General features: G+C 59.6%; 2 protein-coding genes across 4 annotated transcripts; both read right to left on the reverse strand.

Annotated features, from left to right (window-relative positions):
• Window positions 1-462: 462 nt before the first annotated feature.
• On the reverse strand, window positions 463-18,823 carry RASAL3 (RAS protein activator like 3). The gene is made up of 19 exons (XM_061368119.1): window positions 18,709-18,823; window positions 16,356-16,764; window positions 14,828-14,946; window positions 14,647-14,731; window positions 12,850-12,929; window positions 12,698-12,759; window positions 12,481-12,613; window positions 11,508-11,606; window positions 10,463-10,993; window positions 8,641-8,785; window positions 7,824-7,968; window positions 7,194-7,430; window positions 6,322-6,523; window positions 6,083-6,186; window positions 4,435-4,759; window positions 3,510-3,617; window positions 2,674-2,885; window positions 1,491-1,566; window positions 463-604 (listed from the first exon to the last, which is right to left on the reverse strand). Exons 2-19 carry the CDS (start codon window positions 16,762-16,764, stop codon window positions 476-478), a joined length of 3,201 nt encoding a protein of 1,066 aa, XP_061224103.1. The 5' UTR covers window positions 18,709-18,823; the 3' UTR covers window positions 463-475.
• Window positions 18,824-19,213: 390 nt separating this feature from the next.
• PGLYRP2 (peptidoglycan recognition protein 2) lies at window positions 19,214-25,341 on the reverse strand. Of its 3 annotated transcripts, XR_009727665.1 has the most exons (6): window positions 24,539-25,341; window positions 21,818-22,028; window positions 20,863-21,157; window positions 19,925-20,758; window positions 19,796-19,877; window positions 19,214-19,330 (listed from the first exon to the last, which is right to left on the reverse strand). XR_009727665.1 is itself a non-coding variant. In XM_061368132.1 (4 exons), exons 1-4 carry the CDS (start codon window positions 25,320-25,322, stop codon window positions 20,756-20,758), a joined length of 1,293 nt encoding a protein of 430 aa, XP_061224116.1. In that variant the 5' UTR covers window positions 25,323-25,341; the 3' UTR covers window positions 19,907-20,755. The 3 variants fall into 3 exon arrangements, 1 of the variants encoding a protein (XP_061224116.1); XR_009727666.1 differs by lacking the exon at window positions 19,214-19,330 and having other exon boundaries at window positions 19,755-19,899; window positions 19,966-20,758; XM_061368132.1 differs by lacking the exons at window positions 19,214-19,330; window positions 19,796-19,877 and having other exon boundaries at window positions 19,907-20,758.
• Window positions 25,342-25,579: the final 238 nt, after the last annotated feature.

A 25,579-nucleotide genomic window follows, 5' to 3' on the forward strand; every position in this document is an offset into this window, starting at 1 on the left:
GTGTCTCCCCATGGCCCCCATGTCTCCCCATGGCCCCAGTGTGTTCCCATGGCCCCAATATGTCCCCATGACCCCAGTGTGTCCCCATGACCCCAGTGTGTCCCCATGGCCCCAACGGGTCCACATGGTCCCAGTGTGTCCCTATGGTCCCAAAGGGTTCCCCTTGGTGCCAATGTGTTCCCATGGCCCCAAAGTCTCCCCATGGCCCAAATGTCTCCCCATTGCCCTAATGTCTTCCCATGGCCCCATTGTGCTACCATGGCCCCAAAGGGTCCCCATGGCCCCAAAGGGTCCTCATGACCCCAGTGTCTCCCCATGGCCCCAATGTGTCCCCATGGCCCCAGTGTGTCCCCATGTCCTCAATGGGTCCCAAGCAGGTATCAGGCCACAGCCACCCTGTATGGGTGACCCCAGCACCGTTTATTCCCCCATGGGATGGGGCTGATCCCATTGGGCACCCCCAGGGACGCGGTGCTCACACGCTGGTGGCCTGGGCATCGTCCCCCAGCCCCCGGTGTGCCACCCTCCTGTGGTGCCCCAAGGCCTGGGTGATGGCCGCCTGCAGCTGCCCCTGCTCCTGCTCCAGCGCCAGCACTCGTCTCTCCTGCCAGGCAGCACATTGGCACCCATTGGCACCCATCGGCACCCATTGACACCCACTGACACCCATTGTCACCCGTTGTCACCCATTATCACCCACTGACACCCGTTGTCACCCATTGACACCCATTGTCACAAATTGTCACCCATTCTCACCCATTGACACCCGTGGTCACCCATTGACACCCATTGCCGTCCATTGTCACCTATTGCCACCCCCTGTCACCCAATGCCACCCATTGTCACCCATTGACACCTGTTGTCACCCACTGTCACCCACTGACACCAATTGTCATCCATTGCTACCCACTGTCATCCTTTGTCATCATTGACACCCATTGTCACCCATTGTCATCCATTGCCACCCACTGTCATCCATTGCCACCCATTGTTATCCATTAGGATCCTTTGTCACCCATTGCCACCCATTGTCACACATTGTCACCCATTGCCACCTTTGACACCCATTGACACCCATTGACACCCATTGCCACCCATTGCCACCCATTGCCACCTTTGTCACCCGTTGACACCCATTGCCACCCATTGCCAACCATTGTCCCCATTGTCACCCATTGTCACCCAATGCCACCCATTGTCACCCATTGACACCTGTTGTCACCCACTGTCACCCACTGACACCAATTGTCATCCATTGCTACCCACTGTCATCCTTTGTCATCATTGACACCCATTGTCACCCATTGTCATCCATTGCCACCCACTGTCATCCATTGCCACCCATTGTTATCCATTAGGATCCTTTGTCACCCATTGCCACCCATTGTCACACATTGTCACCCATTGCCACCTATTGCCACCCATTGCCACCCATTGACACCCATTGTCACCCATTGTCACCCATGGGTGCCCCGCGTCCCAGCTCTCACCAGCTCCCGGTTCTTCTCCTCGCTGCTCTTCAGCCTCTCCAGGTCCTTCTTCCTGTTGCCTTCAGCCGCCGTCAGCCTGGATTGGGATGGGATGAGCCCAGGTCTTGGAATGGTGCAGGGGTACCCACTGCTATGGGGCACCCATTGGTGTGGGGCACCCATTGGTGTGGGGCTATGGGGCACCCATTGGTATGGGGCACCCATTGGTGTGGGGCACCCATTGGTATGGGGCACCCATTGGTGTGGGGCACCCAATGGTGTGGGGCACCCATTGGTGTGGGGCACCCATTGGTGTGGGGCACCCACTGGTATGGGGGACCCATTGGCGTGGGGCACTCATTGGTACGGGTCACCCATTGGTATGGGGTGCCCACTGCTTTGAAGCACCCATTGGTTTGGGTACCTGTGACAGTGGTGCACCCACTGCTTAGGTGCACCCGTTGCTTAGGGGCAACCATTGCTTTGGTGCACCCAATGCTCTGCAGCACCCATTGCTTTGGGGCACCCATTGCTCTGGAGCACCCATTGCTCTGGAGCACCCATTGCTTTGGAGCACCCATTGCTTTGGTGCACCCATTGCTCTGGAGCACCCATTGCTCTGGAGCACCCATTGCTTTGGAGCACCCATTGCTCTGGAGCACCCATTGCTTTGGAGCACCCATTGCTCTGGAGCACCCATTGCTTTGGTGCACCCATTAATTTAGGGCACCCATTGCTCTGGAGCACCCATTGCTTTGGGGCACCCATTGCTCTGGAGCACCCATTGCTTTAGAGCACCCAATGCTCTGGAGCACCCATTCCTTTGGTGCACCCAATGCTCTGGAGCACCCATTGCTTTGGAGCACCCATTGCTCTGGAGCACCCATTGCTTTGGAGCACCCATTGCTCTGGAGCACCCATTGCTTTGGTGCACCCATTAATTTAGGGCACCCATTGCTTTGGAGCACCCATTGCTCTGGAGCACCCATTGCTTTGGTGCACCCATTAATTTGGGGCACCCATTCCTTTGGAGCACCCAATGCTCTGGAGCACCCATTCCTTTGGAGCACCCATTCCTTTGGAGCACCCATTAATTTAGGGCACCCATTGCTCCGGGGCACCTATTGCTTTGTGGTACCCATTGCTTTGTGGTACCCACCCTCACTGTCCCCCCCCTCACTGTCCCCCCCTCCCCCTCCCCTACCTGGCTCCCAACGTTCCCGCTCGGGCATTGGCCTCCTCCAGCCTCTCCCGGAGCCCCCGGAGCTGCTCCCGGTGCTGCTCCCGCTCCCGCTCCGCCCCCTCCAGCTTCTGCTCCGCCGCGGCCACGCGCAGCTCCAGCGCCCGCGCCTGCTCCTGCTTCACCTCCACCTCCTGCCGCAGCGCCCGCAGCGCCCGCGCCTGCCAGGGGCAACGCTGGGGCAATGGGGACCCCAATGGGGCCGGGGGCCAACTCCCATTGGTTCCCTTCTCCAATGGAACACCCAATGGGGCCGGGGGCCACCTCCCATTGGTTCCCTTCTCCAATGGAACACCCAGTGGCTTCTGGGTGCCACCACCCATTGGTTCCCTTCCCCAATGGAACACCCAATGGGGCCTGGGGCCACCTCCCATTGGTTCCCTTCTCCAATGGAACACCCAATGGCACCTGGGGCCACATCCCATTGGTTCCCTTCTCCAATGGAACACCCAATGGCGCCTGGGGGCCACCACCCATTGGTTCCCTTCTCCAATGGGGACCCCAATGGCGCCTGGGGGCCACCACCCATTGGTTCCCTTCTCCAATGGGGCTCCCCAATGGCTTCTGGGTGCCACCACCCATTGGTTCCCTTCTCCAATGAGGCTCCCCAATGGCTTCTGGGTGCCACCACCCATTGGTTCCCTTCTCCAATGGGGACCCCAATGGTGCCTGGAGCCCACCACCCATTGGTTCCCTTCCCCAATGGAGCTCCCCAATGGCTTCTGGGTGCCACCACCCATTGGTTCCCTTCTCCAATGGGGCTCCCCAATGGCTTCTGGGTGCCACCACCCCATGGTTACCTCCTCCAATGGGTGGATGCCGTAGAGCTCGCCCTGTGCCACCACCGCTGCCACCTCCTCCACGTAGCGCTGCCAGGGCACCGTGGACTTGCGGAGCTTCCCTCGGCCCTGCGGCACCGGGGACACCCATGGGTGCTGGTTTCACCCCGGGTGTCCCCCTAAGGTGCTGGCAGTACCAGGTGAGGGGCACCAAGGGGTGCACGCAGGGTGCTGGGGAGCCAAGGGGCAGTTCACTGATGGCAGGGGGGCTTTAGGACCCAGTAGTGCTGAGAATGGGGGTGTTAGGACCCAGGGAGTGCTGGGGGGCACCCAGGGATATGGGGGTGCACCCCAAGGGATGATGCGGTGCAACAAGGGGTAGGGGTGCACGCAGGGTGATGGGGGGCACCCAGGGGTAGAGGGAGCACCCAGGGGGTGATGGGGCCCCCATGTGTATCGGGTGCACCCAGGGGTAGGGGGACACTCAGGGGTGATGGAGGGCATATAGGAGTAGGGGGGTACCCAGGGGTAATGGGGAGCACCCGGGGGTGATGGGGGGCACCCATTGGTGATGAGGGGCATCCGTGGGTGATGGGGAGCACCTAGGGGTGATGAGGAGCACCCAGGATGATGGGGAGCACCCAGGGGTGATGAGGGGCACCCATTGGTGATGAGGGGCACCCGGGGGTGATGAGGGGCACCCATTGGTGATGAGGGGCATCCGGGGGTGATGAGGGGCACCCATTGGTGATGGGGGGCACCCGGGGGTGATGAGGGGCACCCATTGGTGATGAGGGGCACCCGGGGGTGATGAGGGGCACCCATTGGTGATGAGGGGCACCCGGGGGTGATGGGGAGCACCCTGCGGTGCTTTGCACTCACAGCACCCATGCCCCCCCTCCCCCCCATGGCCCCATCCCCACACCAGGGTTTGCGGTGCCTTTACCGGAGCATCGCAGGGGCCAGCGGCCCCCGGGGGCACCGCGGGGGGCGGCTCCGGCCGGTGCTGGGCGCTGCTCTGGTGCCGCCGGGCCCCGCCGCTCCGCGCAGGGACGCTCTGAGTGCGCTGAACGTTGCGGCGCTCCCGGGCGGGGACCGCGGCTGCGGCAGGGGCAGGGGCCGGGGCTGGCTCCGGGGCAGGGGCAGGGTCGGGTCCGTCCTCCCGGCCCCGCACCCGGCGGATGCTGAGCAGGGATTGGCTCTTGATGAGGGGGCTGTGCTTGGGCAGGTCCCGAGGAGGCACGAAGCCGGGTTTGAAGGTATCTGCTGGTCTGGGGGTGAGATGGGGGATGGAGGGAGGGATGATGGATGGGGGATGGATGGATGATGGGGGGATGGATGATGGATGGATGATGGATGATGGATGATGGATGGATGATGGATGATGGATGATGGATGATGGATGGATGATGGATGGATGGATGATGGATGGATGGATGGATGATGGATGGATGATGGATGGATGGATGATGGATGGATGGATGGATGATGGATGGATGATGGATGATGGATGGATGGATGGATGGATGGATGGATGGATGGATGATGGATGATGGATGGATGGATGGATGGATGGATGATGGATGATGGATGGATGATGGATGGATGGATGGATGGATGGATGGATGGATGATGGATGGATGGATGGATGGATGGATGGATGATGGATGGATGGATGATGGATGGATGGATGATGGATGGATGATGGATGGATGGATGGATGGATGGATGGATGGATGGATGATGGATGGATGGATGGATGGATGGATGGATGATGGATGGATGATGGATGGATGGATGGATGATGGATGGATGGATGATGGATGGATGATGGATGGATGGATGATGGATGGATGGATGATGGATGGATGATGGATGGATGGATGGATGATGGATGGATGGATGATGGATGGATGATGGATGGATGGATGATGGATGGATGGATGATGGATGGATGGATGGATGGATGATGGATGGATGATGGATGGATGGATGATGGATGGATGGATGGATGGATGATGGATGGATGATGGATGGATGGATGGATGGATGATGGATGGATGATGGATGGATGATGGATGGATGGATGGATGGATGGATGGATGGATGGATGATGGATGGATGATGGATTGATGGATGGATGGATGGATGGATGGATGATGGATGGATGGATGATGGATGGATGGATGATGGATGGATGGATGGATGGACGGATGGACGGATGGATGGATGGATGGATGGATGATGGATGGATGGATGGATGGATGGATGGTGGATGGATGGATGGATGGATGGATGATGCATGGATGGATGCTGGAGGATGATGGAGCCAGGAGGGACCAGAACCAACCTGAGCCCCACTGGGACCAGGATCCAGGAGGGACCAGAACCACCATGAACTAAAACAGGACCAGGAGCACCCCAAACCCAGTTGGGATCAAATCCATGTCCTGGCCCCAGCCTGGACCTGAAGCACCTCAAACCCAGTCAGGTCCAGAGACATCCCAACCAGAGACACCCCCAATCCAGTTGGCACCAGAAACATCCCCCAAACCCAACCAGATCCACGTGTCCCTGTGTCCACCCACTGGTACCTTCGCTCTGTGGTGGAGCTGAGACGGACGGAAACAGGGACAGGGGTCCCCTCCTTGATGGCAGTGAGGATGGTGGGCAGGGGCTCCAGCTCCTTCTGTGTGGCCTACCAGGACAAGACATGGATGTTAAGGTGACAATGGGTGGCCATGTGGCAGTGGACACCAACTCTACAGGTGTGAAGAAGGAGGTGACCACCAACCCTGCCAACCACCCTTGGGGACAAATGGGTTGGTGGCACCTGGTCCAGGCTGGAGAAGATGTCACAGAGCAGAAGGTGGAGGGTGGCAAGCTCCAGGGCCAGGTCCACGTAGCCATCGTAGGCAGCCATGTGGCCACTGCTCTCGGGGCTGGCCACGCTCTGCAGGAAGCCTGTCATGGTGCTCCAGTTGTGCTCCAAGAACTCATTCATGAAGCCCATGTAGGCCTCCTTCTCACCAAAGCTGGGGAACACCATGGCTGGTTACTTGGGTGATGGCCTGGGACACCACCATGGTCATGGGCCACCACCATGGTCATGGACCACCTCCATGGTCATGGGACACCACCATGGTCATGGGCCACCACCATGGTCATGGACCACCTCCATGGTCATGGGGCACCACCATGGTCATGGGCCACCTCCATGGTCATGGGGCACCACCATGGTCATGGGCCACCACCATGGTCATGGGCCACCTCCATGGTCATGGGCCACCTCCATGGTCATGGACCACCACCATGGTCGTAGGCCACCACCATGGTCGTAGGCCACCACCATGGTCATAGACGAGGCCGCTTCCAGGATCATAGATGAAGTCACTGGACCCATCAGGTACCAAACCCACCCTCTGAAGCCAAACTGGGACCAGTGATTCTAAGTCCATCCCTAGACCCAAGACCAGAACCATCCCCTGAACCCAGTCAACGTCCCTGCACCGTGTCACCACCCTGTCTACAGGCCAGCACATGGGTGACGACACTTGCATGTTCATGGACAAGACCTCCATAGGTCAGGCCACCACAGATGACATGTGAGACTCTGCAGTTGGGCCAGACCAGGTCCATGCATGGAATGGAGATGTCCCCATTGCCCCATGGCCACGTCCCCCCCATGCCGGTACCGTGCCGTACGTGGTGAAGTTGGCCAGGTTCTGGATGACTTTGGCCACCAGGGTGAGGGTGCGGGACGTGGCCTCGCTTGGGTACTCCTGGATGAGGCCGAAGAGGCTGGGGGACATGATGGCAGGGCAAAGGAACCGCAGGAACAAGGAGGCCGAGACCAGGCGGTGGCCAATGGGCTCCTTGCCCCGTGCCGCGCACGCCTCCCGCCACGCCATGAAGATCTCACCCAGCTCCATAGGGAAGGTGCTGCAGGGACAGAGACACCCTCAGGGGTGCTGGGCCAGGATGGAGGTCCTGGTGCACCCCCATAGCCACCATGAGGGGTTGTGGGATGTGGTGCCCACCATGCCTGTGCTTGGCCCTGTGCTTGTTGCTGAGGTTGGACCTGGGTCTTTGGTGGTGTTCATCTCCATGCCCATCCCCATGCCCATCCTGGTGCCAGTCTCCAGACCCATCCCCATGCCCATCCTTCATGCCTGTCCTTCTTCCCATTCCTATTAATGTCCCCAAGCACATCCCTGTGCCCACATCCATCCCCAGGTCCTGCTGTTGGTGGCCTCCTTCCTGCCAGCCCCATTGCCCCTGCTGGTGTCCACCCAACCCATGTCCATCCCATGGCCATGCAGGGCTGTCCCTCACTCGCAGGAGGCAGCGATGCGCTGGAAGGTCTCCTCGCAGACCTGCCGCAGGTTCCTCTGGTTGTCAGAGAGGTCCAGGCCACCACATCTGCTGGGATCCACCTCGCAGCTCTCCTCCGAGGTGCAGAGCTGGGCCACGGCCTCACCTGGACGCCAAAGGGCAGCCCAGGAGGGGACCAACCAGTCACCGCCACGGGGATGGCTGTGACCGGCCTCCATCACATCCCCATGGGTGTTCTGGGTGTCCTGCAGCACAACCCAACCCATCCATCCCAACCCAACCCATCCATCCCAACCCAACCCATCCATTCCAACCCAATCTATCCATCCCAACCCATCCATCCCAACTCAACTCATCCATCCAAACCCAATCTATTCATCCCAACCCATCCATTCCAAACCAACTCATTCATTCCAACCAAACCCATCCATCCCGACCCAATCTATCCATCCCAACCCAACCCATCTATCCCAACCCAACTCATCCTAACCCAAGTAATCCATCCCATCCCAACCCATCCACCCCAACCCAGCTCATCAACCCCAACCCATCCACCCCAACCCAACTAATCCACCCCAACCCAACCCATCAATCCCAACCCATCCACCCCAACCCAACTAATACATCCAAACCCAACTCATCCATCCCAACCCATCCACTGCAACCTAACTCATCAATCCCAACCCATCCATCTGATCTCATGCCATCCGAGGTCAACCCAATCCATAACCCTCTGGAGCACTTTGTAACGTCCTGCCCAAGTTGTCCTGCACCCCAGACACCCCATAATGTCCCACAAAGACCTGTTCAGGCGTACCCAGCGTGTCCTGGAGGTATTTGCCCCCCACCAGCTTCATGTACTCGTCGATGGCCTTGGTGGCCAAGGTGTTCTCCCGGAAGATGAGGGCCTCGCGGTCATCGAAGCGCTCCAGCTCCGCCACACCGAGGTCGATGAGGAACGACTGCAGGTGGATGTGTTGAGGACCCAGGGGGTACCCATGGACCCATCTGACTTGTTCTTCCCACCCTGGGATGTTCCAGGATCTCCTGGCACTCCCCTGGATTGTGTTTCCCATCCCAGCAATCCCATCCCAATTTACACATCCCATCCCATCCCATCCCATGCCAACTCAACTCAACCCAACCCAACCTATTCCAACCAAACCCATCCAACTCATCCATCCCAACCCAACCTGTCCATCTCACCCCAACCGAACTTACCCATCCCATCCCACCCCAAAACAACATACCCGCCTCATCTCACCCCATTCCAGCTGAACCCAACCCATTCCAACCCAACTCATCCATTCCAACCCAACCCATCCATCTCAATGTAACTAACTCATCCATCCCAATGCAACCTAACCCATCCATCCCAACCCAACTCATCCATCCCAACCCAACCCACCATATCCATCCCATCCCAATCCAACCTAACTCATCCACCCCAACCCAACTCATCCATCCCAACTCACCCAACTCGTTCATCCCAACCCAATACAACCCATCTACCTGTTCTCAATCCCAACCCAACTCACCCATCCCAACCCAACCCATCCATCTCATCCATCCCAACCCAACCCATTCATCCCAACCCAACCCATCCATCCCAACCCAACCCACCCTATCCCATCGCAACCCAACACATCCATCCCAACCCAACCCATCCCACCAACCCATCCACAACCCAACCTACCCAACCCAACACCAACCCATCCCAACCCACCACCCATCCACAACCCAACCCATCCACCCAACCAACCCACCATCCCACAACCCAACCCATCCACCCACCCAACCCACCCATCCCATCCACCCAACCCATCCACCCAACCCATCCCAACCCAACCCATCCCATCGCAACCCAACCCATCCATCCCAACCCAACCCATCCCATCGCAACCCAACCCATCCATCCCAACGCAACCCACCGCATCCCATTGCAACCCAATCCATCCATCGCAACCCAACCCACCCCATCCCATCTCATCCCAACCCATCCATCCCAACCCAACCCAACCCATCCCATCGCAACCCAACCCACCCCATCCCAACCCACCCCCATCCCATGCAACCCAACCCATCCATCAACCCACCCACCCACCCATCCATCCCAACCCATCCATCCAACCCAACCCACCCACCATCCAACCCAACCCATCCATCCCAACCAACCCACCCATCCCACAACCCAACCACCACCAACCCAACACACCATCCACCCAACCCACCACCCAACCCAACCCAACCCATCCCATCGCAACCCAACCCACCCCATCCCAACCCACCCCATCCCATCGCAACCCAACCCATCCATCCCAACCCACCCCATTCAATTGCATCCCAATACATCCATCCCAACCCAACCCAGCCATCCTAACCCACCCCACCCCATCCCATCTCATCCCAACCAATCCATCCCAACACACCCCACCCCATCCCATCAACCAACCCATCCACCCAACCCACCCCACCCACACCCACCCATCCACCAACCCAACCCACCCATCCACCAACCAACCACCCACCAACCCACCCACCCAACCCAACCCAGCCATCCTAACCCACCCCACCCCATCCCATCTCATCCCAACCCCTCCATCCCAACCCACCCCACCATGCCCACATCCCCGCTCCACCTTGGCCTTCCCAGTGCTCTGCAAGACGCGGACCAGAGCCCCGGCCAGCTCCTCCTTGTGCCTCGCAGCAATGACGGGCTCCAGATGGGCACAGAGCTCCCGGTAGTGGAAGGTGATGAACTCAGCCAGCTCCTTGTAGCGCACGATGGGCAGCACCCGCACCTCCCGGTAGCGCCCGCGCACCCGCAGCGCCGGCACCCGCTCACCGGGGCCACCCAATGGGTACCAGCGCTCTAGGGGCTGCCTTGAACCCGATAGCTCGGTCAAGGGGATGGTGATGGAGGCCACCGGTTGAGCAGGGTCCTCGTCGTGGCACAGGGCGAGGGTGAGGGCGCGGGTGGGTGGGAGGGCTCCCAACTGGAAGAGTTCGCCCCAAAAGAGGTCTCCATCGGGCCCGGCCACCTTGGCTGTGGTGCGGGCGAAGAGGGAGCCATCGAGGTGGAGGTGACAACGGAGGCGTCGCCGAGGGGGCAGGTCCCGGCCTTCGTACACCCAGAGGGTAAGGGAGAGCTCGAGGCGCTCGCAGCTGTCCTGTAGGGATGGGGTATGGGGTATGGGATATGGGATATGGGATATGGGGTATGGGGTATGGGGTATGGGGTATGGGATATGGGGTATGGGGTATGGGGTATGGGATATGGGGTATGGGGTATGGGGTATGGGGTATGGGGTATGGGGTATGGGATATGGGGTATGGGGTATGGGGTATGGGGTATGGGATATGGGGTATGGGGTATGGGGTATGGGGTATGGGGTATGGGATATGGGGTATGGGGCATGGAATATGGGGTATGGGGTATGGGGTATGTATGTATGGGGACATGGGGGACAGGGAAGGCCATATGGGAATGGAAGGGATATGGAGGGACATGGAGGGATATAGGGAACAGGAGGGGACCCAGGGGCAGGGCAGGCCATGGGGACAGCAGGGGACACAAGGGGACAACCCCATCCAGGGGACCCAGGAGTGCAGCGTGGGCTGTCTGGGTGCTGGGGACACCCTATGGGTGCTGGGGGTGTCCCATGGGTGCCCCCATGGTCCCACCTTGTTGGGCTGCGCGGTGCGGCGCAGCTCCTCGATCCAGCGGTCGCGCTCGGCCAGGGACGTGCACCCAAAGGAGCGGCTGCCCTCGCCCGTGATCACCTGGGTGCAGGGGGGGGGGAGTCTGCAGGGGCACCCATGGGTGCCATGGAGGGGATGGGGTGGCCTTTGGGGGTACCCTTCACAGTGCCTGGGGGCCCATTGGTGCCCCGTCAGAATGTTTGGACTGCTCTGGGTGCCCCTTTAGGGTGCTTTGGGTGCCCCTTTGGGGTGCTTGGACTGCTCTGGGTGCCCTGGATTCCCCTTTAGGGCACTTGTACTGCTCTGGGTGCCCCTGCAGGATGTTTGGGTGCCCTTTTGGGGTGCTTGGACTGCTCTGGGTGCCCCTTTAGGGTGCTTTGGGTGCCCCTTTGGGGTGCTTGGACTGCATTGGGTGCCCTGGATACCCCTTTAGGGCACTTGCACTGCTCTGGGTGCCCCTTTAGGGTGCTTTGGGTGCCCCTTTAGAGCGCTTCCACTGCCCTGGGTGCCCCTTTAGGGTGCTTGCACTGTTCTGGTTGCCCCTTTAGGGTGCTTTGGGTGCCCCTTTGGGGTGCTTGGACTGCATTGGGTGCCCTGGATGCCCCTTTAGGGCACTTCCACTGCCCTGGATGCCCCTTTAGGGTGCTTGCACTGCTCTGGGTGCCCCTCCAGGATGCTTTGGGTTCCCCTTTAGGGTGCTCGGACTGCTCTGGGTGCCCTGGGTGCCCCTCTGGGGTGCTTGCACTGCCCTGGGTGCCCCTTTAGGGTGCTTTGGGTGCCCCTTTAGGGCACTTGCACTGCTCTGGGTGCCCCTTTAGGGTGCTTTGGGTGCCCCTTTAGGATGCTTGCACTGCTCTGGGTTCCCCTCCCTGGTGCTTTGGGTGCCCCAGGGTCCCCTCTAAGTTCCCTGGGGTACCCCTATGGGTGCCCCCACGGGTGCAGCGCACCCCATTACCTGGAAGCAGAACCTCTCCCCCACGATGCTGCCGTGCAGGGGCCGCACGAGGACGTTGTCCCCATTGAGGTCCAGCTCGGCCACACTGGGTGCTGGCAGCAGCGACTCCCTGGACCCACAGCGGCTGGGGACCCTATGGGGGCACAGACCCCATCATTGGGGCACCCTCAGCAGCACCCATGGCCCTCCCCGAGCACCCATCCCCTTGGTGCTGTACCTGTCACTACCGGGGCCACCACCGCGACCCTTGCGGTCCCAAAGCCTCTTCCATAGCAGGCCCTGGGTGTGGGGAAGGAGCTGGGTGCTGCAGCACCCATGGGTGCGGAGCACCCACAGGGGGCGGGGTTGATGGGTGCTGGGGGTGCCCACCTTGACGTTGTGGACCTGGGAGGTGTCGCTCTCGGTGCTTCTCCCTGCGCTATGGGTGCTCCGCTCGTCCATAACAGGGTCTAGGGGGGGGCACCCAGCATTGACACCCATTCACCAGCACCCCAGCACCAAGCCATAACCCCTATTCCCATCACCCATGCACAGGGATGTGGGTACCAAATCCTGCTGGTCCCCCCCCCCCGTATCCATCACCATCAGATGCAGCCAAATGGGTGCTGATGGGTGGAAGGGAGAAGGGGGCAGAGCCGTGTGGGTGCTGGGGGGGTAACGCAGGGGGGAGTGGGGGTCAGGATGCACCCATAACCCCTATTCCATCACCCATGCACAGGGATGTGGGTACCAAATCCTGCTGGTCCCCCCCCCTGTATCCATCACCATCAGATGCAGCCAAATGGGTGCTGATGGGTGGAAGGGAGAAGGGGGCAGAGCCGTGTGGGTGCTGGGGGGGTAACGCAGGGGGGAGTGGGGGTCAGGATGCACCCATAACCCCTATTCCATCACCCATGCACAGGGATGTGGGTACCAAATCCTGCTGGTCCCCCCCCCTGTATCCATCACCATCAGATGCAGCCAAATGGGTGCTGATGGGTGGAAGGGAGAAGGGGGCAGAGCCGTGTGGGTGCTGGGGGGGTAACGCAGGTCCCTGCATGGTGCAGGGCAGCACCAGGGCCCCATAGTGAGGAGCCCCATGGGGTTTTATCAGCCATCAGCAGACGCAGCAGGGGGAGGAAGTGGTGACATCGCTGCAGCCAACGCTTCCTCCCTGCACCCAGCCTGAGCTTCCTCCCGTGTGGGGCGCGTGTGGGGCGCGGGCCATGGGGTGCTGCGTGGCTTGGGGATGGGCATGGGCATGGTGGGATGCATGGGGCAGGATGGGATGCATGGGGAGCAGTGGGATGCATTGGGAGCAGTGGGATGCATGGGGAACAGAGGGATGCATGGGGAACAGAGGGATGCATGGGGCAGGATGGGATGCATGGGGAGCAGTGGGATGCATGGGTAGCAGTGGGGTGCACAGGGCATGGTGGGATGCATGGGATGTAGTGGGACATATGGGGAGCAGTGGGATACATGGGGAACAATGGGACGCATGTGGAACAGTGGGATGCATGGGGAACAGCGGGATGCATGGGGCATAGTGGGATGCATGGGGAACAGCGGGATGCATGGGGCATAGTGGGATGCATGGGGAACAGTGGGATGCATGGGGCATGGTGGGATACATGGGGCACATTGGGATGCATGGGGAACAGTGGGATGCATTGGGAGCAGTGGGATGCATGGGGAATAGTGGGATGCATGGGGAACAGTGGGATGCATGGGGCATGGTGGGATGCATGGGGAGCAGTGGGATGCATTGGGAGCAGTGGGATGCATGGGGAACAGAGGGATGCATGGGGCATGGTGGAATGCATGGGATGTAGTGGGATGTATGGGGAACAGTGGGATGCATGGGGAACAGAGGGATGCATGGGTCATGGTGGGATGCATTGGGAGCAGTGAGATGCATGGGGAACAGAGGGATGCATGGGGCATGGCCTAGTACATGCTATGGGGCATGGTGTGGGGCATGGCACAGGACATGGCCATGATTCCCTGCCCAGTGCATGGTGCTCAATGGCTGCATGGCACAACACATGGTGCACGGTGCATCACCATAGGGCACACGTAGGGTGCACGGCCCAAAGCATGGCCCAGGGGGCTCCATGCACTGAACCTGCACACACCAGCACCCACGGCACAGGGGGCAGGCACCCATGGGTGCCATGAACTCACCGGGGTCCCTCCTGTTGCCCGCTGGGTGCACATTGAAGCTCTCAGCCATGGAGCTCCCCATCCGGTTCCTGCTCCTGCACGAGGCCTGGTGGCACATGGGGGTCAGGCAACAGCACCCATGGGTGCCCCCCAGCACCCAAAGGACCCCAGCACAAGCCCCTGGGTGCCCCCATGTCCTCACCTCCTCGTCCCGGCCCACCAGCACCAAGTGTCCGTCCACCAGTGAGAAGTGGGAGACGTCCCACACGGGGCCATTGGGTGCTGGAGCCAGCAGGGCTGGTGATGTCCCATGGGTGCTCACTGCAGGGGGACATTGGGTGCTCACCATGGCGCTGTCACCCATGGGCAGTGTGGTGGTGCCAGGGGACACGAGGCCATGGAGGTACCACCGCTCGTCACTCACTGCATCCCAGAGCATCACCCGTATCCATGGCCCGCCAGCCACCAGCAGCCAACCCATCACCCATCACCCCCAATATCATCATCACCCACTTCCATCACCCCTGATCCACCACCCATCATCACCACCCATAACCCCTGATCCATCACCCATCATCCCTAATCCATCACCCATTATCGTCACCCACCACCCTTAATCCATCACCCATTATTATCACCCACCACCCTTAATCCACCACCCATCATAATCACCTATCACCCTTAATCCATCACCCATTATTATCACCCACCACCCTTAATCCATCACCCATCATCATCACCCACCACCCTTAATCCATCATCCATCATCTTCACCCCTCCATCACCCCTAATCCATCACCCCACACCCCTAATCCATCACCCCACACCCCTAATCCATCACCCATCATCCTCACCCATAACCCCAGTCCATCACCCATCACCACCCACCACCCCTAATCCATCACCTCTCATCATTACCCATAACCCCAATCCATCACCCATCATCACCACCCATAACCCATGAACCACCACCCATCATCACCCATCACCCCTAATCCATTACCCATCATCATCACCCATCACCCCTAATCCATCACCCATCATCATCACCCATCACCCCTAATCCACACCCATCACCCCTAATCAATCACCCCTAATCCATCACACATTATCCTCACCCATAACCCCAGTCCATCACCCATCACCACCCACCACCCCTAATCCATCACCTCTCATCATCACCCCTAACCCCAATCCATCACCCATCATCACCACCCATAACCCCTGATCCACCACCCATCATCACCCATCACCCCTAATCCATTACCCATCATCCTCACCCATCACCCCTAAACCATCACCCCTCACCCCTAATCCATCACCCCCTAATCCATCACCCATCATCCTCACCCATAACCCCAATCCATCACACATCATCATCACCTATCACCCCTAATCCATCACCCATCACCCCTAATCAATCACCCCTAATCCATCACCATCATCACCACTCCTCACCCCTAATCCATCACCCCACACCCCTAATCCATCACCCTTAATCCATCACCCATCATCCTCACCCATAACCCCAATCTATCACCCATCATCCCCCATCACCCCTAATCCATCACCCATCATCCTCACCCATCACCCCTAATCCATCACCCCTAATCCATCACCCATCATCACCACCCATCACCCCAATCCATCCCCATCCCCATCCCCACCCCAACCACCACCCCCATCCCATCCCCAGCCCCCTGACCCCCACCCTCCCCATCACCCCATACCTGCACCAGCATCAAGAGGCCCCTTCTCCGCCCTGGCTCCACTCTCCCCATGCCCCTTCCTCTTGGCCATGGAGCACAGGTACCTCTGCAGGGCGGCTTTGCCACCCTCGGGTGCTCTGCCCTCCTTGGCCCCCTTGGTGGGGGCTGAAAAGGCCCTTTGGAACAGGGACCTGCGGGTGCTGCCTTTGGGTGCCCCCCCATTGGAGCTGCCCCGTCCCCCCCCATCATTGGGGCCATCAGCTTCAGGGTGGCTGTAGGAACGCTTCCACCCCTGCAAACGGCTCCAGCGGCGGCTGCCCGGGGACCCTGCGCCCCGCTCAGCACCCATGGGTGCTGCTGTTCGCCATCGGTAGCTCTTGAGGAGCGCTGGTGGCTCCGGTGCCAGTGGGGGCTTCTCCATCACCTCCATCTGTGGGATGGGGAGAGCCACGCTCCATGGGTGCCCTTAGCTGGGTGCCCCTAACCTGGTATCTGCACCCATCGGCCCCTATTTGGGTGCCCCATCCTAGTGTTCCTATTGGGGCATCTCCAACAAGGTACCCCCATCCAGGTACCCCCATCTGGGTGTCCTTATCAGGGTACCCCCATCCAGGTACCCACATCTGGGTACCCTCATCCAGACAATCACATCTGGGTGCCCATATCTGGGTATCCCCATCCAGGTACCCCCATCTGGGTGTCCTTATCTGGGTACCCCCATCCAGGTACCCACATCTGGGTGCCCTTATCTGGGTACCCCCATCCAGGTATCCACATCTGGGTGCCCTTATCTGGGTACCCCCATCCAGGTACCCACATCTGGGTGCCCTTATCTGGGTACCCCCATCCAGATACCCACATCTGGGTGCTATTATCTAGGTACCCCCATTCAGACAACCACATCTGGGTGCCCATATCTGGGTACCCCCATCCAGGTACCCACATCTGGGTGCCCTTATCTGGGTACCCCCATCCAGATACCCACATCTGGGTGCTATTATCTAGGTACCCCCATTCAGACAACCACATCTGGGTGCCCATATCTGGGTACCCCCATCCAGATACCCACATATGGGTGCCCTTGTTGGGGTACCCCTAACCTGGTATCTGCACCCATCAGCCCCTATTTGGGTGCCCCATCCTAGTGTTCCTACTGGGGCATCGCCACCAAGGTACCCCCATCCAGGTACCCACATCTGGGTGCCCTTATCTGGGTACCCCCATCCAGGTACCCGCATGTGGGTGCCCTTATCTAGGTACCCCCATCCAGGTACCCACATCTGGGTGTCCTTATCTGGGTATCCCCATATGGGCACCCCCATCCAGACATCCACATCTGGGTGCCCTTATCTGGGTACCCCCATATGGGCACCCCCATCCAGGCACCCACATCTGGGTGCCCTTATCTAGGTACCCCCATCCAGGTACCCACATCTGGGTGCCTTTATCTGGGTACCCCCATCCAGGGACCCCTACCTGGGTGCCCTCATACAAGCACCTCTATCCAGGCACCCATATCTGGGCACCCCCATTTAGGGGACCCTCATTCAGGGGTGTCCCTATCCAGTCACCTATAGGCACCCTATATGGCCCCCTATCCAGACACCCCAATTTGGTGCTCTGGGTGCCCACCTCCATCTGGGCACCCCAATTTGGGTGCTCTTCTCCCATCTTATGGGTGCCACATCCCTGGGGTGCCCATGGAGGGGTCCCCATCTGTGGGTGCCTGGGGTGCCCCTGGCCCTTGCAGCATCCACAGAGGTACCAGGGCTTGGTGACACCCACGACACGGTGACACCCAGAACTGTTGTGACACCCATGACAGGGTGACACCCATGACACAGTGACACCCAGAACTGTTGTGACACCCATAACACAGTGACACCCATAACACGGTGACACCCATGACAGGGTGACACCCACGGCACGGTGACACCCATGCAGGTGCCCTGTCACCACCCCAGCCCTGAGCACAAGCCGTCTCTTCCATCACCACAACAGCCTCATTTCCTCCCATCACCAGCCCCCCCCCCCCCAGCACCCCGGGGGTGCACCCATGGGTGACAGCACCCCCAACACCTCCTCATTGAGTGGGGGTGGCTTTGGCACCCACCCCCCCCTTGATTCAAGGACGGTGCCCAAACCTTGATGATGTGGGGGGGGGGGGCAGAGCATCACTTTTGGGGTGCCAGCACCCTCATCTGCAGCACCCATCACCCCTCGGGGTGTTGCTTCATCCCTCCCTCCCTCCCCAGCACCCTAAACACCCCCCCAAGGCTGCAGCATCACCCCTGGGTACCACCCCCTGTATCCCCCCCTTTGTCCCCCCCATGTCCCCCTCTTGTCGTGTGTCCCCCCCCCATCCCCGCGGTACCTCGGCTCCTCTCTGCCTCCTCCAGCACCCAGTTCCTGTCGTGGCTTCCCCATGTGACCCAGCAGGAGTTTCAGTCACACCCTCACCTCCGCCTCTGCCCCATGGGGATGCTGCTGATGCTCACGCCTGGGCCTCCTCCATGGGCCCTATGGGGTCTGGGGGCCCTATGGGGTCTGGGGGCCCTGGGGACCAGCTCCGGGTGTGTGGCTTTAGTGAACGGGTGCTGCTTTGATGCTGGGGAAGGGGGGGGATGTGGGTGCTCGTCTTAAAGGGGGGTTATGGAGGTTGGGGTCCTATGGGGTGGGCAATGGAAGTGATGCTCGGGGCACACCAACACCCTCTGAAGTCCTCTCCCATCACCCCATGGGCATTCTCCACCCCCCTGCCTCAGTTTCCCCCTCCAGGAACCACCCAAACCTGATGTCCTGGCACTGACTTTATTGGGGGGGGATTTAGGGTGCTTGGTGGCCATGGGGGGGTCTGCTGGGCTGGTGGGAGAAGGTCAGGATCTATACTGAATGGTGGGACCAGAACAGGATCCATCTGCAATGGTGGGATTCATTGGTGGGGTTCTTCTGGGCCAGGGTCCATCTGTGCTGGCATCCATCAGGCTGGGGTCCATCTAGACCAGGGCTGAGCGCTGATGGCATCCATTGGGTCTGGCTGGACCACGGTCCAACCATGGCACTGGTGTCCACCTGGGCCAAAGTCCATCCAGACCTGCATCCATGGCACCGGTGTTCATCCAGACCACGGTCCAACCATGGCACTGGTGTCCACCTGGACCAGGGTCCATCCAGACCTGCATCCATGGCACCGGTGTTCATCCAGACCACGGTCCAACCATGGCACTGGTGTCCACCTGGACCAGGGTCCATCCAGACCTGCATCCATGGCACCGGTGTTCATCCAGACCAGGGTCCAACCATGACACTGGTGTCCACCTAGACCGGGGCTGAGCGCTGATGGCATCCATTGGGTCTGTCTGGACCAGGGTCCAATCATGGCACTGGTGTCCACCTCAACCAGGGTCCATCCAGACCGGCATCCATCCAGACCAAGGTCCAATCATGGCACTGGTGTCCACCTGGACCAGGGTCCATCCAGACCAGTATCCATGGAACCGGTGTCCATCCAGACCAAGGTCCAACCATGGCACTGGTGTCCACCTGGGCCAAGGTCCATCCAGACCTGCATCCATGGCACCGATGTCCACCCAGACCAAGGTCCAACCACGGCACTGGTGTCCACCTGGACCAGGGTCCATCCAGACCTGCATCCATGGCACCGATGTCCATCCAGACCAAGGTCCAACCACGGCACTGGTGTCCACCTAGACCAGGGCTGAGCGCTGATGGCATCCATTGGGTCTGTCTGGAGCAGGGTCCAACCATGGCACTGGTGTCCACCTCAACCAGGGTCCATCCAGATTGGTATCCACGGCACTGGTGTCCATCCAGACAAAGGTCCAACCATGGCACTGGTGTCCACCTGGACCAAGGTCCATCCAGACTGGTATCCATGGCACTGGTGTCCATCCAGACCAAGGTCCAACCATGGCACTGGTGTCCACCTGGACCAAGGTCCATCCAGACCTGCATCCATGGAACCGGTGTCCATCCAGACCAAGGTCCAGCCATGGCACTGGTGTCCACCTGGGCCAAGGTCCATCCAGACCATCATCTGCATCACCAATGTCCATCCAGACCAAGGTCCAACCATGGCACTGGTGTCCACCTGGACCAGGGTCCATCCAGACTGGTATCCATGGAACCGGTGTCCATCCAGACAGAGGTCCAACCATGGCACTGGTCTCCACCTGGACCAGGGTCCATCCAGACTGGTATCCATGGAACCGGTGTCCATCCAGACCAGCATCCATGCACCGATGTCCATCCAGACCACCATCCATCCAATCTGGCCCCCATCAGACCAACATCTGTTGGACCGGGCTCCATCCAGACCATCACCCATTGGGCCAACACCCCTGTAGACCATGCTCCAACCTTACCCGCACCCTCCAGCCCAGGCCCCACGGTGCTGATCCTCACTGCAGAGGAGAGAAGAAGCCACCATCAGCATCCCCAACCGCTGGGGATGGAGCATGCACCCCAACCTCCAAGCCTTGGAGATGCCACCAAGGCCGGTGCTCACCTTGAAGCCGCTCCAGGTCTCAATCTCTCGGAACAAGGAGTTACCGGGACAGTCGGTGCGCCCCATCTGCCGGTGCCCCCGGAGGGTGTAGTTATGGTGGAGCCTCCCCGTCCTCACAGCGCAGGGCAGGAGCTGGTCCCTCACCAGGGCGATGGTGTCCGGGTCAGGTAAGGTGCTGGTGAAGTCTCCAACGTACCCCACGCCGTATCCTTTGCTGTTGTAGCCTTTGGTGTGGGCACCGACCCAATGCCACCCTCGGCCTTGGTACAGGTACCCATCGGAGCCCACCACGAAGCTGGAAAGCATCCATTGGGCATCACGAGGTGCTTGGTGATGGGTGGTGGGACCATGGTTGGTGCTGATGGGACCATGGTTGGTGGTGATGGCAATGGGACCATGGTTGGTGGTGATGGGACCATGGTTGGTGGTGATGGCGATGGGACCATGGTTGGTGGTGATGGCGATGGGACCACGGTTGGTGGTGATGGGTGATGGGACCATGGTTGGTGGTGATGGGTGATTGGGCCATGGTTGGTGGTGATGGGTGAAGGGACCATGGTTGGTGGTGATGGCGATGGGACCATGGTTGGTGGTGATGGGACCATGGTTGGTGGTGATGGGACCATGGTTGGTGGTGATGGTGATGGGACCATGGTTGGTGGTGATGGGACCATGGTTGGTGGTGATGGGCGATGGGACCATGGTTGGTGGTGATGGTGATGGGACCATGGTTGGTGCTGATGGGACCATGGTTGGTGCTGATGGGTGATGGGACCATGGTTGGTGCTGATGGGACCATGGTTGGTGCTGATGGGACCATGGTTGGTGGTGATGGGACCATGGTTGGTGCTGATGGGTGATGGGACCATGGTTGGTGCTGATGGGACCATGGTTGGTGCTGATGGGACCATGGTTGGTGCTGATGGGACCATGGTTGCTGGCGCTGGGCTCTCACCTGTACCCGATGTCGTCCCAGCCGCGCGTGTCCTGGTGGAAGCGCTGCATGGAGCGCATGGCGCGGGCGCAGGAGCGGAAGCTGTGGCACGGGGCGCTGGGGATGAACGTGTGGTGGATGAAGACCGACTCCAAGGGCAAGGTCAAGGCTCTGGGGGTGCCCCGGTAGGGACGGGCTCCCCACATGCAGCGGGGCACGATGGGCGGGCACTCTGCGAGGGAAGGGGACATGGAGCATCTCCTTAGGGGACATGGAGCATATCCTTAGGGGCATGGGGACATAGAGCATCTCCATGGGGTCATGGAGCATCTCCTTAGGGGACATGGGGACATGGAGCATCTCCTTAGGAGCATGGAGCATCTCCTTAGGGGCATGGGGACATGGAGCATCTCCTTGGGGACATCAGGACATGGAGCATCTCCTTGGGGACATGGGGACATAAAGCATGTCCATGGGGTCATGGGGACATGGAGCATCTCCTTGGGGACATGGGGACATGGAGCATCTCCATGGGGACATGGAGCATCTTCTTAGGGACATGGGGACATGGAGCATCTCCATGGGGACATGGACCATCTCCTTGGGGACATGGGGACATCGAGCATCTCCTTAGGGGCATGGGGACATGGAGCATCTCCATGGGGTCATGGGGACATGGAGCATCTCCATGGGGACATGGGGACATGGAGCATCTCCATGGGGTCATGGGGACAAGGACCATCTCCTTAGGGACATGGGGACATGGAGCATCTCCTTGGGGACATAGGGACAAGGACATCCTTAGGGACATGGCGCATCTCCTTAGGATATGAAACTTCTCCTGGGGGCTTGAGGACATGGAGCATGTCCTTGGGGATATGGGGACATGGTGCATCTCTATGGGGACATGGGGACATGGAGCATCTCCTTGGGGACATGGGGACATGAAGCATCTCCTTAGGGACATGAAGCTTTTCCTGGGGGCTTGGGGACATGGAGCACGTCCTTGGGGATATGGGGACATGGAGCATCTCCATGGGGACATGGGGACATGGAGCATCTCCTTAGGACATGGAGCATCTCCATGGGGACATGGGGACATGGAGCATCTCCTTAGGACATGGAGCATCTCCATGGGGACATGGGGACATGGAGCATCTCCTTGGGGACATGGGGACATGGAGCATCTCCTTAGGACATGGAGCATCTCCATGGGGACATGGGGACATGGAACATCTCCTTAGGGACATGAAGCTTTTCCTGGGGGCTTGGGGACATGGAGCATCTTGAGAAGTGAATGACACATGGAAGTGGCTTCCTGGGGTCCCTGCACCTAAAGGACATGGAGCATCTGCTGAGGGGTCCCTTGGCTGGTGGCCACCCAGGGGACACTTCGGTGCCCATCCAGAGGACAAAGCAGTGCCCAGAGACCCATTATGCTGGGAACACATTGGTGGCCATCCAGGGGACATGGTGGTGGCCATCAGGAGGATACATCAGTGTCCATCCAGAGGACAAAGCAGTGCCCAGGAACCCATTATCCATAGGACACCAATGTCCATCCAGAAGACATGATGGTGTCCATCAAGGAGGCACACCAATGTCCATCCATGGATCACACCAATGCTCATCCAGGTACCACACCATTGTCCATCCATGGACCACATCGATGTCCAACCACGGACCACACTGATGTCCATCCATGGACCAACCTGATGTCTATCCATGGACCACACCAATGTCCATCCATGGACCACATCAATGTCCGTCCATGGACCACATCAATGTCCATCCATAAGACATGGTGGTGTCCATCAAGGAGGCACACTGATGAACATCCATGGACCACACCAGTGTCCATCCATGGACCCCATCAATGTCCATTCATAAGACATGGTGGTGTCCATCAAGGAGGCACACTGATGAACATCCATGGACCACACCAATGTCCATCCATGGACCACACCAGTGTCCATCCATGGACTACACCAATGTCCATCCATAAGACATGGTGGTGTCCATCAAGGAGGCACACCAATGTCCATCCATGGACCACACCAATGTCCATCCATGGACCACATCAATGTCCGTCCATGGACCACATCAATGTCCATCCATAAGACATGGTGGTGTCCATCAAGGAGGCACACCGATGTCCGTCCATGGACCACACCGATGTCCATCCATGGACCACACCGATGTCCATCCATGGACCACACCAATGTCCATCCATGGACCACATCAATGTCCATCCATGGACGACACCAATGTCCATCAATGGACCACATCAATGTCCATCCACAAGACATGGTGGTGTCTATCAAGGAGGCACACCGATGTCCGTCCATGGACCACACCGATGTCCATCCATGGACCATACCAATGTCCATCCATGGACCACACCGATGTCCATCAATGGACCACATCAATGTCCATCCATGGACCACATCAATGTCCATCCATAAGACATGGTGGTGTCCATCAAGGAGGCACACCAATGTCCATCCATGGACCACACCAATGTCCATCCATGGACCACACCGATGTCCATCCATAAGACATGGTGGTGTCCATCCATGGACCACACCAGTGTCCATCCATGGCCCACACCGATGCCCATCCAGTGTCCCACCATCCCAGGCCGCATGTGAGCACCCATCACTCCCTTTAGTACCCATTGGGGACCCCCATCCCACCCAACCTCCATTGGGGCTCAAAGCCCTCCCATCACCCCCTCCCTACCCACGTAGAGCTGGGTGAAGTCCCGCGCCGCCCGGCCCGCGATGGCCGCCGCCTCCTCCGGTCCCACACCCTTCAGGAGCTCCCTTGTGGGTGGCAGCACCCTCAGCACCCTCAGCATCGCCTCCACCTCCTGCTCCAGCTTCTCCGGCCCCATCAGCACCCCAAAGTCTCGCCGCCGGTAGCTGCTGCGGGGTCTCCTTTGCTCCGTGGTGTTGCCCATCCCATAGTAACCCCGGAGCAGCTCAGCCAACGGGATGGGTGCTTGGGACACTTGGGCACCCAAGAGCACCCCATCCATAGCCCCATTGGCGACGGCGTCAGGGATGGGTGACGGCGGTCCCGAGAGGGTGTAGTTTTGGGGGTCATCCACATCGTCCCAACAGCCCCCGGGTCCCAGTGTGGCTCCATCGCCACCGCGAGCCAAGAGGAACGACAGCCCCAAGGCCTCGGTGATGGTCACGGCGTAAAGGGGGTCAATGGGGGGCTCAAAGGTGGGGAAGGGCCACCCCGACACCCGCTTTTGGCCCACCTCAATGCCGGCGAGGAGGGGACCAAGGGCCACGGTGGAGCCATCAGGTGCCAGCACCACGGCGTCGCGGTGCAGGAGGTGGGTGAGGAGCACCCATTGGTGTTGGCTGAGCGCCGGTGGGACCGGGGGGGGCTCCCCCAGCACCGCGCGGCACCCATGGGTGCTGCAGGCACCCAGCGCCCGCGCCAGCTCCGGGAGGGTGAGGTTGGGGCTGTTGGAGTCGAGGGTTTCCATGAGCTCAAGCACGGAGTCCATGCGGCGCGGGGGGAGACCTGCAGGGGGAATGGGGTACAGGGGGAGCACCCATGGGGGGCTGGGGGGGAAGGGAAGGGGGGAGCATCCGGTGGGATGAGGGAGGGGGGATGGACACGAAACGGGGGGGGGAAGGATGCAAAAGAGGGTGAAAAGACCCAAAACAGGGGGGAAAGGACCCAAAATAGGAGGAGAGGTTCCAAAATGGGGTGAATGGACCCAAACTGGGGTGAGAAGACCCAAAAGAGGGTGAAAAGACC

Source organism: Neopsephotus bourkii, unplaced genomic scaffold (genome assembly GCF_033783945.1).
Source record: "Neopsephotus bourkii isolate Nb327-2 ecotype Australia unplaced genomic scaffold, CSIRO-AGI_Nbou_v1 NB_133, whole genome shotgun sequence".
NCBI lineage: Eukaryota > Metazoa > Chordata > Aves > Psittaciformes > Psittacidae > Neopsephotus > Neopsephotus bourkii.